The sequence below is a fragment of the Physella acuta genome, unplaced genomic scaffold (assembly GCF_028476545.2).
Source record: "Physella acuta isolate Inbredline_101_S28 unplaced genomic scaffold, ASM2847654v3 ptg000144l, whole genome shotgun sequence".
In the NCBI taxonomy this organism is placed as follows: Eukaryota; Metazoa; Mollusca; class Gastropoda; family Physidae; genus Physella; species Physella acuta.
In genome coordinates this window covers 688,409-705,225 of record NW_026731663.1, presented here as the reverse complement: position 1 = coordinate 705,225, position 16,817 = coordinate 688,409, and the positions used below count along the sequence as shown (strand labels likewise).

Below are 16,817 nucleotides of genomic sequence, written 5' to 3'. Positions count from 1 at the left end.
GTAACTGTCAGACCTACAAGGACTTGGTAACATCTTCTAACTTTACTAATGTAATTAGGCCTATAAAATAAATTATTGTATGTAGTCATAGGCCCTTGGCCGCCTAAACTATAATAATAACTAGGCAATAGGCCTAATTAAATTTTGTGGAATAATTAGGCCTAATAATTTAACAATTTAATTAGGCCTACCCTAAAGTTAATATTATATATTATATAATTATAGGCCTATAGATCTAATATAGGGCCGGAAGAATGTTTACACCAGTGTCTGAAAATGGAATCTTCTTTAAAAAAGGGGTGTTAGGTCACTGGTAGTTAACTAGATCTAAATACACACATGGCTGGATGTCAATGCTAACCCTGTCCCTAACCCTAACCCCAACCCTGGTCCAAACATACGCCTAACCCTAATTTCTAATCATAAAATTAGTCGAGATTACAATAGTATACTACTAACAACCCAACACCCCTTTCTTTAAAGAAGATTCCATTATCGGACACTGGTATCTATAATCATCCATAGGGCCTGCTAATTATTCAAATAAAGTCAAAAGGTTAGTTATAGTTTGTGACACTGTGTGACAGTCACTAGTGTCAGTAAGTGTGTCTTTGGTGAGTTAGGGGGTATTAACTTTAAGTATTAGACCTGCTTATTTGATTTAAATCTCGTTGACATTAAAGTCAAAGTGTCAATAGAGTCCTTTCATATGACGTCACGTCCGTTCGTGATACCTACGCCCGCCGCCACAGTGGTGTACATCAGACGTAAACACAATCAGCTGTTCGCCAGCGCTGGACGTGTTCACCAGCGCTGGACGCGTTCACTGTATGTAAAGAACCGCACCCGCGGTAAGGGGAACATACGTTAAAAAACTTGAACTCTTAGGAATTGAAGATCTTAATACTGTTATTGACAGTTTCGTAGATAATATAAATATGTGGACAAAATTTCTAAATAAAAATACTGTTAGTAATACTGTTTGCGTTTAGAGTTAATGTAGACGAATCTGATCAAATGCAGTTCTCGATACTTTGTTTCAGGTAAGGACAGTAAAATAATAAACTTCATTTTAATTATAAAAGATAACTATTAATAAAACAAATATGCTCGACCTTCACAAATACTAACAGTAAAAGACAAAGTCAAAAGTAATAATAAGAATAATAAGATCTAATAGTAGGCCTAATACCTGGCTCCGCTGGGTAGACATAGAATCTAGCATCTACTTCTTTACTTAAATTTAATTACTTTAGATCTACATTCGATTCAAAATACACCCATAATAAATCAAAAGTAGTCATAATAGGCCTAATAAAGCATTTAATTGTCTCTAAGATCTAAAATCTCGCTCTATTATCTAATTATTTTTTTTAGCAAACGAAATTTTCTGAAATTGAAATAGATTGTATGACTAGACTTAGATCTAGAATCTGCTACTTAAATTAAATTGTAAAAACTTTATACAAGCATGTAGTTGATATTATTGTAGTAGAAGGCTTTAATAAATTACTAAGGCCTACCTACTTTGTTGTCTTTTTACAGCAATATGTATCTGATACTGGACTGAGTTTAATTAAATTCAAATTCATATCTAGTAATTGGTCTACTAAGTTTTTGTAGCCTAGTAGTACAATCTAGATAATACCAGCCAACAACAAATAACCACATTATTATTATTTGGTTAATGATTAGGCTAATTTTTTTTTAAATCCACTGTTTATAAAAGAAACAAATCAAGCTAGAAACATTATAAGTGAGATGGTTTAGAATAATAACAATGGACCCAGTCTACAATTGATACAATTGCAGGTCTACATAGGGCCTACAGTCTAGTAGTTTACAGTAGGCACCTAGTGTGTAGCTAGTATACTAGTGTGTAGCTGTCCAGAGTTAAGATTCTTAATGCTTTCCCCTGATAAGCCATGTGTGCTATAAATGACATAACATGACACCGAGGTGAGAAGTGTTGAGGGGAGAGCAGTGGGACTTTCCCCTTTGTTCTCCCTGCTGGGCCCTGAGGGTCAAAATTATATAAGAAATACTATCTCTGTGGGGCTGGGTATCACGGAGGTGAGACATTTTCAGGGGAGGGCAGGGCAGACTCCTCTTTGGTTTTATTGTGGGCTAGATACAGGTGGGGGCAGCCATCATGAGGGTTGAACGTCAGTATTAATGTGTCTGATTACTTCCCTGCTGGATTATAAGGGTCTTAAATTGTATAACATGCTACCCAGATTGGTTATTACCCATGGATTATATTAGCCGTTGAAGTGTGGGTAGAAGTCAAGTGGTCTCACGTTTGCTACAGTAGATAACCTATAATATATTACTGCATTTGATCAGCTTCGTCTACTTAAACTCTAAACGCAAACGGTATAACTAACAGTATTTTTATTTAGAAATTTCGGCCACATATTTATATTATCCACGAAACTGTCAATAACCGTATAAGGATCTTCAATTCCTAAGAGTTCAAGTTTTTAAACATATTTTTCCTTTTTCCGCGGGCGCTATTCTTTACATACGGTGAACACGTCCAGCGCTGGTGAACACGTCCAGCGCTGGCGAACAGCTGATTGTGTTTACGTCTGATGTACACCACTGTGGCGGCGGGCGTAGGTATCACGTGATTTAGGTCACGTGTTTGCAAGGACTCTATCAGTAACTCGGTACTAGCTAGATCTAGGTGGACTTTGTTGAAGTCAGTAGTGAGTAGTCACTCAGTTCAGTAGTTTCAGTGATGACTGATGTCACTCACTGATGAGAATCATGAGAAATTTTATTAAGATTTTGTTCTAGACTCTAGGACTCTGTTAATGGTTTTAAATTTAAAAGTATTGAAATAACCCGGTCAATTTTTACCATAATAAATGTAGTCTAGATTATTCGGTGTGAATTGTATAGATAAAGAAATCTGATTGCAATCCAGACTGCAGTATTGTATATTAAATATTTCATTAAGTTTTAAAAATGCAAATGAAAATGTCATATGCCTCACTACTGCCGGAAGTTAAACTCTTCTTAATCTTCTCCAGATCTAGATCTAGATCTACATAAAATATGAAACAGCGCAACGTTGTCGTGAAACCAAAATTTCAGTGCAGGATATGCAAATTACATTTAGATCTAGAAGTCTAATCTTTTTGTCTAAACATGATATCCCATCAGTTCGTTAGTTGAATAAAAGTGAAACATATTTCTCAGATGGAACTATTATTGTGCGGATGAATCGGTTGTTTTTGTTGACAAAGTTACTTTCGTTTTCAGATAGGTGTTTTAAATTTTATCACATGCAAGAGTTAAAGTATGTCATGTGACCTACAAGATGGTAGAAACCAAAATAATATTCCAGCTGTTAATTACGTAGAATAAATAATAAATTCAAATTCTTTGATCCGGATCACTAAAAATTGTATACAATTTATAACAGCGTTCGATGATATAAAGTAATAATGAGTGTATTTAAAAAACTGAAAGGAACATTTCAAAGTGCCCAGCAAGATATTGTTGATGGGTAAGTTCAAGTTGGAGGCTGAGCGACCAAGCAGTTGACGAGAATCTTGCCATCATAAGCCATCATTCATTGTTGACAGTTGACATGGATTAAAATAAAAACGTATTTTTTTAGATTTTGCAACCAAAGCGACCGTAAAAATAATAAAAAATAAAAACTTAAGCCTACAAATTAAAAATACTTCAGAAATTTAGTATTTTTAGAATCAATGTTGCAAATCCAGAGAACTTGAAAATAATTTAATTTGTTGAGTTAATTATTAATTATTAAATTAAGCAAGGCCTCAATTCTATTTTTTTTATATTCACCAAGCCTAAGTTATAACCCGATGTTTCACTTTAATAAGACAAACATTTTTTGGCAGTTTTGGAACTCTGTGATCGATTTCTGACAGCCCCACATCATAGTTTTTTGTATAGGCCTACATTACAAAAAAGTTTTTAAATAATGAAAATTTAGTTCTGCCGTTTTTTGTTTGCAATAAAATTTATGCTAGCCTATCGAATAGCTGGATGCCATTGTTTATTCACCATTACACGAGAAAACCAAATTGTTTTTGCTATTTTTAAATTTTTTATTTAGTTACTGAAAATAGTAAAAACATCAAATAGGTCTACATCCAATCTTTTTATAAGGAGCCCAAAGATTCTTTACCTGACCTTGTAGTTTCAAACATTTTTGTTCAATTCTCTTTTCTTCCAGTCTGCGCTCCCTCACTGTTTTAGATTCTCAACCAAGACATGAGCAATTGCGCAACATTAAAACTAGAGAAATCAACCTGGATGCAGGGGCAGATTTACTCTACAGGTAGGTCTCTATATTGAAATAAAAAAGATGTAGGTCTATATTCTTGCTAGTTAAATTTTACAGCACAACTAAGAAACTTACTTACTTTATTTAAGTAGAATTGTATTGTAAAAGTTTCCCTTTCAAACCTGACGGTCTATGGGGCAAGTGAAGTAGAGTTCGCTTGTTTCTGTGACCTCGGCATATGAAGAGATAGTGTGCCCAGCCGCCTTTACTTTCCCTAACGTGAGTTAGGTACCCATCAGAGTTGGGTGGACTCAGGGACGGTCTACTAACTTGAACCCAGATTCGAACTCGAGACTTACTGGTTAGCAGTCCAGCTCACTACCGCTAGACCACTCCATCCCACAAGAATTGTATTGAATTTATGTTTATTTTTAAATCAATTTCTAAAGATTTATATAAATTTTAACTCTTCTATTTAAAGCTACCAAGCAACATGGAGTGCCATGCAAACAGATACAAAAGAGTCAGCTAAAAAAGCTGAGGTAGGACAATTTATTATTGTATTTAGCCTATTTTTCCTTTATTTGTAATTTGTCTTTTCATATTTGATTCATTTAATGTTGACTTGTAATTTTAAAAAAAAAAGTCAGAGTGCCCTCTGATCAATTTGTTCTGTAAATTATTTTAGTCTTTGTATTATTAGTTGTTTGTATAGGTATTAAAATTTATAGCATATATTTATGTTTAAAGTTAAGTTTTTTCTTCAGTAAAAATGTTTGACAATGACCTAGCAAAACAAAATGTACCTCTTGGTTTCCATAGGAAGTGAGCAATTTGTTAAACCCTTTGTTCTTACAATGGGATAAATGTGGAGAGTCCATTTCCCAACTGGAGCAGGAAGTAAAAGCTATTCCCAATATCCTAGAAACTCTGAGCCAGCTGCAAACTTTGCTTGGTATGTTATTGTTATTTAATCAGTTGTATGGAATACATAGAGATTCAATGTGTATGATTTTTTTTATATATCTCCAACAGTACAGTGTCTTGATAAAATATCATGATTGGGAAAGTGATAAACAATGACACATGCTAATATTTGTAACAGATTTCTCCAATAACAAATACACAGAGTTTTGTGGTGTTTTTCAGAGACGTTACGTCAAGACTTTGTAGTGGCAGAGAAAGGGCTGGATCTGCTGGAGAATCTGTGTGAGGAACAAGATTTCAGGAGTAAACTAATGAACGAGCATAAAAAGTTAGCAGTCTACAAGCTACAAAAAGAAGCAGAGGCAGAAAAAGTTAAAGGTCTTTAATTTAGTTACATACAAGACCAAATTCATTTCTCTTTTTGTATGACATTATTGCAGAATTTTTTAATGAATTTTATGTTTCTGATTCTAGTTGAAATGGCCCGAATTCATGCCAAGAAGATGGCCAAATTAGAGGCTGAGAAAAAAATAAATTTGCAGGAGCGTGCTGAAGCATTTAAAACTGCATTTCAGGAAGACTTGGAATACTATCGTGCGCATGGTCATCCAGATCGTAAGCAATTTCTTTCAGTACATGGTCATTTATTTAATAGTAACTTTAAAAACATAAAGCTATATATTTATTTGTGCTTATAATTTTGTAGTTAACATTTGATCTTGGGTTACAAATACTTGTGTTTTATTTCAGGTGTCCACTCAGAGTTTCCAAAAGTTTCTAGCCTGAGTGAAATTGTTATAGAGGATGATAAAGTGGAATTAGATTCTTTTCTAGGACCCTCTGGTGAAGTGGATGATGCTCCAGGTAAGTACTGACAATCATGAAGATCCATGTTTTTCTTTTACCAAAATCAGCACAAACTGGAACCAAGTTCTCCAATATCATTTATTAATATTAATAGTATTCCAGTATTGCCATAATAGAATTTTTGTTACATGTATTAATGTATTATCATTTCTTGTTTTTCTTACCTGAAAAACAAAAGTATTGTAAAATACTTTCAGAAAACATGCCAAAACGGAGGTTCAAATTTTTAATTTTTCTCCACAGGTCAGTTGGAGCTGTCCGGTGAAAACCCTTACATTGAGGACGATTACACGACAGATTTCTCTATTAAACAGGATGCAGAGTTTATTGATGATGTACAGTACATCAATGCAACTCTTTTAGAAGAGATTACCATTGTGGAGGGGGAGGATGTTGACGAGGAGTATGATGGAGATTCAATAGCCAAACATTTACAAGCTACAGATTATCTAGAAAACCTGGGGATTAGAACAGAATCACTCTCTGATGACTTGCCAGATACACACGACAGCATTAAAATGGCTGAAAATTTGGGAGAAACGAATTCACATCATGAAGATATTAAAACAAGTCCTGCTAGTTCAGTATCTCATGAAGTAGAGAAAGCAGAAATAGATGTTCCACATAATGAAGAGAAACAAACTGATGAGGGAGAATCATAATGTTGTTTAACTAAACCAATTGACTGTGATTTTCTAAATTCTAATCAGCCTTTAATTAACATTCTTACAACACTAAGGACCAAGATATCAGTTTGCAACACAAGTGCCTTATATATAACTTCATGTTTAAATATTTCAAGATGCACATCAGGCAAGTGGAGAGTGAGTGTTATTTTATGGAATTATTCAGATGGATGCTATTTTATACAATTCATTTTATAACACTGGTTTAAAATAAATCCTATCAATGATCTAAGAAAACATAATTTTATTTATCTTCTTTCTAATGATAAAATAACGTAATTGTTACATTAATAATTTTATTTATTATTTGCCAAGGAAAAGATTTTAAAAAGAAATTGGGATAACATAAGGTTTATGGTAAAGGGATAATGTTTTTTGATGAAAATGTAAATTCAAATTATTGTTAATAATTTAATCCATTTAAATTTCAGTCTTTCCTTTTATTTCAATTATTTTGTTGTTTTAATTACTGTAAATTTTTAAGTCTTCCAACTTGTTGAATATATAAAATGTAGAGAACTCTATGCTTAACCCTTTACTGTCAGGGCATAAAAATATTTTTCCTCCAGTAGAAGTTCCAGTCTTACCAAGCCAAATAATGTTACATATTTCAGTCACAATACTTCTTTTAAAATCATCATACAGTCTTAGTTCATTATATTTAAATTTATTATTTACAAATAATGAATACAAATAATATCCAACTAAGAAAAACCCACAATCTTTAGAGATTAAATGTTATAATGAGGTAACTTCAGTAAATAAAGTTTTGTGTTCCAGGTTTACTGATTATTTCTAAAAAAATTTATAAACTTTTTGAAGAGAAAAACAAGTTGATAAAACTTTCTGTTTATGTGTGCTTCAAGTATCTTAGAATCTCTTTAGGATGAGACTTTCATTACATTACGTAAGGGCGTACATAGTTCTGGCACATATAACAGCATCACATAAAATCTGTGGCACATTAGCACACATATTGGACAGTAAAGGGTTAATTTCATCTCATTACTTGAAAATTCATCATTATTATCTCTATAAAATTGTTACTTGTTTTTCTGAATCCAAGTTTTTATTTATTTATTTTGTTGAAAAGAACAATAGATTTGAATTTAAAGTGTCTTATTCTTAAAAGGTAGGCCTATATTGTTTGTGCATTCAGTCAGTTTTAACAGTTACTAATGTAAAGATGTTTTTGACCATCCTTATTTGTAGACAGAATGTTTGATGTATAAACTGACCGCCTACTGTTAAATAAAGCTGATATATTTAAAAATCTATATCCTTTATAACCAGATAGATTAGTGTATTTTTAAAAACTAGTGTTTATGTTTGTTTTTATTTCCCCCACAAAAAGTACAACAGAAAGATTAATTAAAAGAATAAGAAAAAAGTGTTGCTGTATAAATACTCAAATAGATGGTTTTTTTAATGGATTGCAATTTTTATTATTCATATATCTAAAGAAATGTTACTAATATCTTTCCAAAATGTGCAATCTGCTCTTCGTTTATTTGTTTCATAATTTCATCTTTTATTTTACTGTGCATCTTACCTTTATACTAGTAGAAAAAATTCTTAAAAATTGTATTTCCGTCCTTAACTAGTAATAAAAAGATAACTTACAAGAATGCATACCTTATTTAAAAAATAAATAAATTGTAAAACGAGTTTATATTCCCTAATTAAAGTTACATGTAATGTTATGTGTTTATATTATTTTATAAAAAATAAAATAAATTATGTGAATTAAGACAATTGAAGCCTTTACTTATTCTTAGAGACTGACTTTGTAATAATACAATTTCTTTTTAGTATAAAAGTCTTATTTAAATTCTTGGTCTTTTGATCTGGTTTGTCATTTTATTAAATAACTTTTTAGAACAGTGTGGTTGAATTCCTTGTTCTACCTTTAACCTCAGCATTTTGGGTTCATCAACATCACCATCTTTTCCCTTTCATGCCTGAGATACATTAGGCCGATCTGTTCAGCTATTCAACGACCCAGGAATATGTAAGAATTGCGTGATCAGCACAATGCCAAGCCACCTTGGATACCTTAACCCATTTTCCCAGTAACGAAGAATTATATAGGGTCTACACTATTATAATAATTTGATTCAATCAATGTTATGATTTTATAGATTTAAATCAGACAAAACACTGTAGGCTACTAAATGAGTGAGAGTGTAGTCAGAAAATATATAACTGTTTGATATATATCTAGATTTCCATCTCTCAGTGGTTTGTAGGAAGAAACAGTGAGAATTGCAAGTTTAGCTACTGCGAGTTAACTTAGTGCCGCTATGAATTTTACAAAGGCAACACTAATTGAAATGTCCCACTTCTGCTGTTGTACAGAGTTTCTTCCAGACTTTTTTCTCCGGTGGGGGGGGGGGGGGGTAGACACTGTTAAAAGTTCTATATTATCTATATAAATTCCATTTCGTTCCGGGGGCGGGGCGCTTTACCCCCACCCCCCGAAGAGATGCCTTGAAGAAACTTTGCTGCTGTATCTAAGAGCAGGGCATACACAGAAATTCATGCCTTGCTACACATTAACTCTTACAGTACTGCTAAACTTGGAAAATGTTGTCTGTAAAAATTCACGGCGATACTGTTGCAGAATGCAGCATTTTTAACTTTCTTTATGTTTATTTCAAATTTAAGAACATCTGTATTTAAATTCTGAAGTCTCAAACCCGGTAACTCTTTCCAGCATGTCGAATTAAACTCAAAAGGTTCACGTCTACGTGATGGCGTTGCTTCCCTTTGATTATTATTTTGTTAAGTTTAAATATCCCAATTCAATTACTTCAAGCACGGGAACAATGTAGTTTTCAATTCAACGCGACGTAGGCACTCTTAAGTCTGTCAACTTTTGTTTCTGTAGCTTTGTTTCTTCCAAATGTAGCAAAGAAAACTCGACGATACTTTGAACTCATCTTTATATAAATAAAAATCGGAACAGTTGAATTCGTTGATTCGAAACAAAAGATAAAAGACCACGTAATGTAGTAGAGCTCGGCAAACTGGCCAAGAGGGTTGAACTCTGGTGTAAATTGCATTAAAATAGTTATCAAGACTTCCGGTAGGAAACAGATTAGAAATGTGCAGGCAATAAAGATGATCATCTTTACAACTTTCTTATCCCTCGTGTTTATTTTTTCGTTGTTCCCTGCAGAAACGGTGACGTTCCGCCATTTTGCTTTACTCGCTAACTTCCCTACTAGTAGCGACGTGAGTACAACTACAGTCGGGAAACAAGCTAACAACGCGTAGCTGTTGAACGTGACTGACGCGTCTTCTAGGTAACGCTTGCTTTCAACATACTCAAGCTGATACACGCTCTCGCCTTTTTCCCCAAGGAAAATCTGCGATATCGTGAAAGAGAAAAATGGCGGCACAACACTTGCTATGAAAATAACAAAAATCAAACAGACGATTGTTAAGGATCGCTGTGACGTAACCATCTGTTTGACTTTGAGCGGGAAAGCGATGCATAGATATCTTTCAACTGTCGTGTGAACGGTCAACCAACTTGAAGTCCGGATAAACGCCAAGTGTAGCCAGCTGATTGGGTATCCCAGAATGCCAAGGTCAGAGACGAGGGCGGGGTTCCTAAACACGCTGATGGTCAGCAACATGCAGGAGGCGCCTAGGTCCGAGGCGGACAGGCCGAGGAGTGTGATGTTGACGGGGTCGTGCAGCCCCATTTTGACGAAGGTCACGATGTTGGTCAGGTTGAAGAGAACCCCCAAGAAGCTGACGACTAAGAGAAAGATGGCGTTATTGACAAGATTGATTAGCTCCACAATATCCGAGCTGATGTAGCCGTCTAGTGGTGTGTCGTTGGTTAAGTTGTTGAACCAAGTGCCGTTTAGTGGCGTGTCGTTGGTTAAGTTGTTGAACCAAGTGCCGTTTAGTGGCGTGTCGTTGGTTAAGTTGTTGAACCAAGTGCCGTTTAGTGGCGTGTCGTTGGTTAAGTTGTTGAACCAAGTGCCGTTTAGTGGCGTGTCGTTGGTTAAGTTGTTGAACCAAGTGCCGTTTAGTGGCGTGTCGTTGGTTAAGTTGTTGAACCAAGTGCCGTTTAGTGGCGTGTCGTTGGTTAAGTTGTTGAACCAATTGCCGTCTAGTGGTGTGTCCTTGGTTAAGTTGTTGAACCAAGGGCTATTCATGGTAGTACTACAGCCACACCCCTACTGACCAACTACTGGACATGCACTTGACATCTGTTGACATCTACTAGATATAGATCTGACATCTGCTAGATAGACTCATGACACTTGCTTGGCAATAAGTTGACATCTAGTCAGCGGTTGATTTGTTTGATGCCCCAAAATTTGCCTTATATTATTGTGTTAATATTTTGACGTGTTGGTTGGTGCTGATGGACTGAAGTTGTATCAAGTAGAGAAAAACAATTACTTATTCACGGCATACAGATACTAGAGATAGAACGTTTAAATCATTTCCATTTATAGGCCTACATAGACGCTACAATTTCGTCAAAGTAATTATGGATTTGTTTTAACTTATAAAAATTGCAAAGTTAACGCTTTTCAGCTTTTAGAGAAAATTAGAACTTTCTCTTTTAGTTATTCGTTTCTAGACCAAGTAATAGTCGAATTTTACGTTTCATAGGCACAATTTCTTTTTTTTTTAAACATCTCATTGAAACAAAGGTATCTTTGCGCATTGTACTAAAAAATGTTTCAAGATATCCTAACAAGTCAGAGCAACATAATTATAAGGACCACATATTGATCATGTAAGTAGCTCTCTAGTTTCCACAGTCCTTGTTTTCCCAGATGAACAGTAATATTTCATAATTATAAACCTCGATCCTCTAAACATCATGTATTTAAAATTACTAAAATATAATTGCTAGTGTCGGATAAATGTGTATTATAATTAATAGATTCGAATTATAATTAAAACATTTCTCTACTCTGATATTGGATTAAATCGATTATAAGATGAAGAGTTGTAGAACCTTTTCAAAGCAGAGTTGGTGGGCGTAGAAGGGTTAAAGTTACTAATGATTGAGTCGGCCATTTTGTTTTGTATTTAGAACATTAAAAGAAGTTGATCTGTTTGAGGATTAAAGCAACTTTTATGTTTTTAGTCCAGTAATACACCAAGGGTCTCTAGACATTTTATAACACAAAGGGGGTTGGGTTACTGTTATTTGTTTAGATATAGGATAACGTGGTGGTTGAGAGTGGTGTTAATTAATAATAATTAACACGTGTGTTCTTTTCATAAGACAATATCTCCCAGGAATGTTTACAACTATTTAATATTTCAATTCCCAAAGACTTGAGAAAACTCATTGCTTGGGCTAATTATTTAAAAACAATTGTTAGCAGGAACACTAACTGTTATAAGAGCTGTTTTTTTTTTTAAAATTAAAATAAAAATGTTTCAAAGCAGTTATGTAGTTCATCGCAACTCTTTGTGTAGCCTACGTGTTTGTTTGGGAGTGGGCTGTAGTGTCACAAGTAGGAATAATTTTATCATAAGGATGTTTTATACATATGTCTCTCTCTCTCTCTCTCTCTCTCTCTCTCTCTCTCTCTCTCTCTCTCTCTCTCTCTCTCTCTCTCTCTCTGTGTGTGTGTGTGAGTGTACTTTTCGCTGTGTGCAACGGTTGTGACAATCTGAGCTACTGCCCCTTGTGACCTCAAATTTACTACTAAAGCCTTAGGAGGGTTGAGGGGTGGGTGGTTTATATGTGTATCATGTAATATTAGAGGACTTGTATGTGCTGGTGTGTCAAAACGTTCTTCCTGTGTGATGTGTAAAACGTGCGCGATCACCAATGTGTTACTGAACACACACAGGCTGTAAATATTAAATTCCGACAAGATCTTGCTAGTCTCAGCCCTATTGTTTTGTTATATGCTTGCCGCATCACTGCAGCTTTGTATAATTTTCACAGCTTGTATACGCCCTGTTCCCTGCTTCAGACTACACGCAATTATTGCAGTAATATTTGAATTTTTTATTGTGCTGTTAGCTTTTACTTTAATAGAGTTAGACGTAAGACCTGAGCTCTACTCACTTAAAAAAAATAGTTCCTCTCTACGGATAGATTTTGATCGAGGAATTCACTGTAAGTAATCTTTCGTTTCGTTTTTTTTTCCGCACACGGAGTATAGAGAAAATATCGTAATCTTGCAAAATATTGACTTTCCACTGCACTGAGTCGGAAAAAAACTTAGTTTTGCAATCTTGTCTGTATGTCAGTCTGTGTATGTATCTGTGAACACGATAATTTGAGTACCGTTTCAGTTATGAAATGTAATTTCATATTTAAGTATTATATTCAATTTGTAGTTCTAATTCAAATTGTGTGCAATTTCCGGTAATCGGAAGTGGTACTTATTCAAAAGCCGAAAGCGTTTTACATACATTACACGCATTGCATTTTATTCGCAGGTTTCTATCAACTTTTGAACTATTTCGTGTAAACAGAAGTGATAATTTATACCCATGTGAACACGATAACTTGAGAACTATTTCAGATAGGTGGATGAAATTTCATATATATGTAAAAGATATTTTTCTGCGATTACTTTCAATTTGTAAGTGACATCCGATATCGGTAAGTTGTACTTTGGTTGTTAAAATACCGATTACATATATATATATGTGTGTGTGTGTATGTGTGTACAGAAGATATGTCATTGCTTTACTACGGTGTAAAAAATGTAAAAAAAAATTACTTTAAAGAAAATAAAAGAACAAAGCACAAACAATACACAACTCAGACCAACTAATCACACAAAACGAAATACAACACAAAATAAACACACAACTCAAGAAAAAATAACAATAAAGGAGGCAAAGATTATTTTAATTGAAATAATAAATATAGTATTAAAATTTAAAGAAATTCAGTTAAATATTATAGGGGAAATAATCCATTTATTCAATTTAGAATTTAGTAATTATCAAAGTAATAAGTAATTGGATAAATTGAAACAACAGTAGGGGAAATAATTTGTTCTTTTAATATAGATAGTAACTTATTATTAATAGTTTTAACAAAATATTTTGTCAGCTAACAAAGTTAAATATATTATTATAATAAGCATAATTATAAAAAACGCGCGTAATTTAACTCCCATATTAAATCATATTGAATGTTACTTCAATTTAATTAATTCAACAAGAATCTGTAAGTGTGCTATGGTTTTTCAGAAGAATAATAAAAATCTATGTATAAACTATAAGTAAACCATCTTAAATGAATGAAAGTAGGCTACGAGTAAGAAAGACATATTACTATTGTAAATCTGTATCAGTCCTCACAAGCCGATGATGAAAACTGTAATACTAAAGCGAACACATAACTGACGCTGTAAATTGGTTCCCAGAAAGAACCGCAACGGAAAAAAGCGCAACGGAAAAAAGCGCAAAACAAAAAGCGCAACGGAAAAAAGCGCACACGGAAAAAAGCGCAAAGAGAAAAAAGCGCAAAGAGAAAAAAGCGCAAAGAGAAAAAAGCGCACAAAGAAAAAAGCGCAAAGAGAAAAAAGCGCAAACGGAAAAAAGCGCAAAGAGAAAAAAGCGCACACGGAAAAAAGCGCAAACAGAAAAAAGCGCAAACGGAAAAAAGCGCAAACAGAAAAAAGCGCAAACGGATAAAAAGGGAAAGAAAAAAAAGCGCACACGGAAAAAAGCGCAAACGGAAAAAAGCGCAAACGGAAAAAAGCGCACACAGAAAAAAGCGCAAACGGAAAAAAGCGCAAACAGAAAAAAAGCGCAAACAGAAAAATTCGCAACCAGAAAAAACACAACGAAAAATGTGCAAAAGAGAAATTTAGCACAAAGACCATATGGACTAGATGACACATTAATACATGACTGTTAGGGCTGCTGTGAGAGTGTCGTGTTTGATCACGTGATCTACTACCATTTAAAGCGTACCACTACCAAGTGCATTTCTATCACCATGATACAGGCGATAATCGCTTTACACAAAGCCTATTATTTTCTTGGTCAATAATTATTCAACTACTATTCTCGTATAAATAAACATAAAACTATCGACATTACACGAAGTATCTTTCACATTTTCCCTAGTCCGAACTATATATATATATATATATATATATATATATATATATATATATATATATATATATATATATATATATATATATATATATATATATATAGTTTTGATGTAGGATGATCCAACACGACACTCTCACAGCAGCCCTAACAGTCATGTATAAATGTGTCATCTAGTCCATATGGTCTTTGTGCTAAATTTCTCTTTTGCACATTTTTCGTTGTGTTTTTTCTGGTTGCGAATTTTTCTGTTTGCGCTTTTTTTCTGTTTGCGCTTTTTTCCGTTTGCGCTTTTTTCTGTGTGCGCTTTTTTTACGTTTGCGCTTTTTACCGTTTGCGCTTTTTTCCGTTTGCGCTTTTTTCCGTGTGCGCTTTTTTCTCTTTGCGCTTTTTTCCGTTTGCGCTTTTTTCTCTTTGCGCTTTTTTCTCTTTGCGCTTTTTTCTGTTTGCGCTTTTTTTCTGTGTGCGTTTTTTTCTCTTTGCGCTTTTTTCCGTTTGCGCTTTTTTCTGTGTGCGCTTTTTTCTCTTTGCGCTTTTTTTCCGTGTGCGCTTTTTTCTCTTTGCGCTTTTTTCCGTTTGCGCTTTTTTCTCTTTGCGCTTTTTTCTGTGTGCGCTTTTTTCTCTTTGCGCTTTTTTCTGTTTGCGCTTTTTTCTCGTAGCGCTTTTTTCTGTGTGCGCTTTTTTCTCTTTGCGCTTTTTTCCGTGTGCGCTTTTTTCCGTTGCGCTTTTTGTTTTGCGCTTTTTTCCGTTGCGCTTTTTTCCGTTGCGGTTCTTTCCGGCCACCCTGTAAATTACATGTTTGAGGCAAAAAAAAAAACAAAAAAAAAAAAAAAAAAAAAAAAAAAAAAAAGGAAGAAAAACAAATTAAAGAGGCAGATGCTCTTTCTGCAGTTTACAGGTTTTTTGACTAACTGTAGTCTAACTGTACATAATAGCAATATCTGAGCTGAGACACTGCACTGTTCACACATATCTTTAATGGTAATCGCAATAACAAGTGTAGAAATGATTAACCGCTTCAAATGATGGAATTCTAATTGTAAAATCAACTAAAATTATTTTTTTCCCCCTGAACTTAGAGGATTCATCTGTTGGAGGTAGTTTTACTTTTTTTTTGTAAACTCAGAAATTTTTCCAAATTTTTTTTTACTAAATTTACCGGGAGTTTATTTAATTAAGCATGTTTATTAAGTAGACGTGGACATACCGACCAACTGGACTAATTTCGACGTTCTTGAGGTTGGGTGACATTTTTTCTTTACATTTATTTAGTTTACTTTTAACCCCTCCCCTAAACATCTGCACGGTAATTTTAACACAATCCCCCTAAGAATATTCGTACTCACGATACCTTAGAACTATGTTCTAGATCAGATGGTCTGCTGGTAGTATTGGCATAGCAGAGCAGAGTTTCTTCCAGGCATCTCTTCGGGGGGGGGGGGGGGGGGGGGGGGGGGGGGGCTTAGCCCCCCCCCCCCCCCCCCCCCCCCGAAAAAAATCCCCCCCCCCCGAACGAAATAAAATGTATATAATTTATTAAGAAAATATATACTTTTAACAGTGTCCGCCCCCCCCCCCCCCCGAAGAAAGTCTACCGCCCCCCCCCCCCGAAAATTTCAAGTGCCCCTCCCCCCCCGGAGAAAAAAGTCTGGAAGAAACACTGTAGCAGAGTGAAGCAAAGTGGTGTTCTATGGGGCACTCCCCAAGTGATTATCTTTCGTCGCTAGACTGATCTTAAAACCAAAATATAGTAGAAACTCGGCATCCCGTGTAAAAGATGAATGGCTGTGTTGAGACTGACAAAGGTTGTGAATAAAGATCTGTGACTAACTGTGACCAAAAACATGGACAACTTCATGTGTTTATCAAACAAAAATTCCAAGCACGATAAACCCAGAGAAACGAACTGTTTTGTTGGTTTTGTTTTCCGCTCAGACCACCACACACTTTTCTACAGAGTGGCAAATACTATTTGAGCGTTATTA

At 34.6% G+C, this 16,817-nt stretch overlaps 3 protein-coding genes across 3 annotated transcripts in view; 2 read left to right on the top strand and 1 right to left on the bottom strand.

The window, feature by feature from the left end:
• LOC131935431 (WD repeat-containing protein 7) overlaps window positions 1–3,013 on the bottom strand; it is a 39,185-nt gene extending 36,172 nt beyond the window's left edge. The window contains exon 1 of the mRNA XM_059291831.1: window positions 2,866–3,013. The gene's annotated coding sequence lies outside the window, so the exon portion shown is untranslated. The remainder of the gene's footprint in view (window positions 1–2,865) is intronic.
• Window positions 1–16,817, top strand: part of LOC131935375 (putative tRNA N6-adenosine threonylcarbamoyltransferase) — a 325,139-nt gene that overhangs the window by 83,034 nt on the left and 225,288 nt on the right. The gene's annotated exons all lie outside the window — the stretch shown is intronic.
• On the top strand, window positions 3,043–8,503 carry LOC131935373 (dysbindin-A). Its single transcript, XM_059291747.1, has 8 exons — window positions 3,043–3,517; window positions 4,220–4,324; window positions 4,752–4,812; window positions 5,093–5,225; window positions 5,420–5,575; window positions 5,672–5,812; window positions 5,948–6,061; window positions 6,308–8,503. The coding sequence occupies exons 1-8, from the start codon at window positions 3,456–3,458 to the stop codon at window positions 6,724–6,726; spliced, it is 1,191 nt and encodes a 396-aa protein (XP_059147730.1). The 5' UTR covers window positions 3,043–3,455; the 3' UTR covers window positions 6,727–8,503.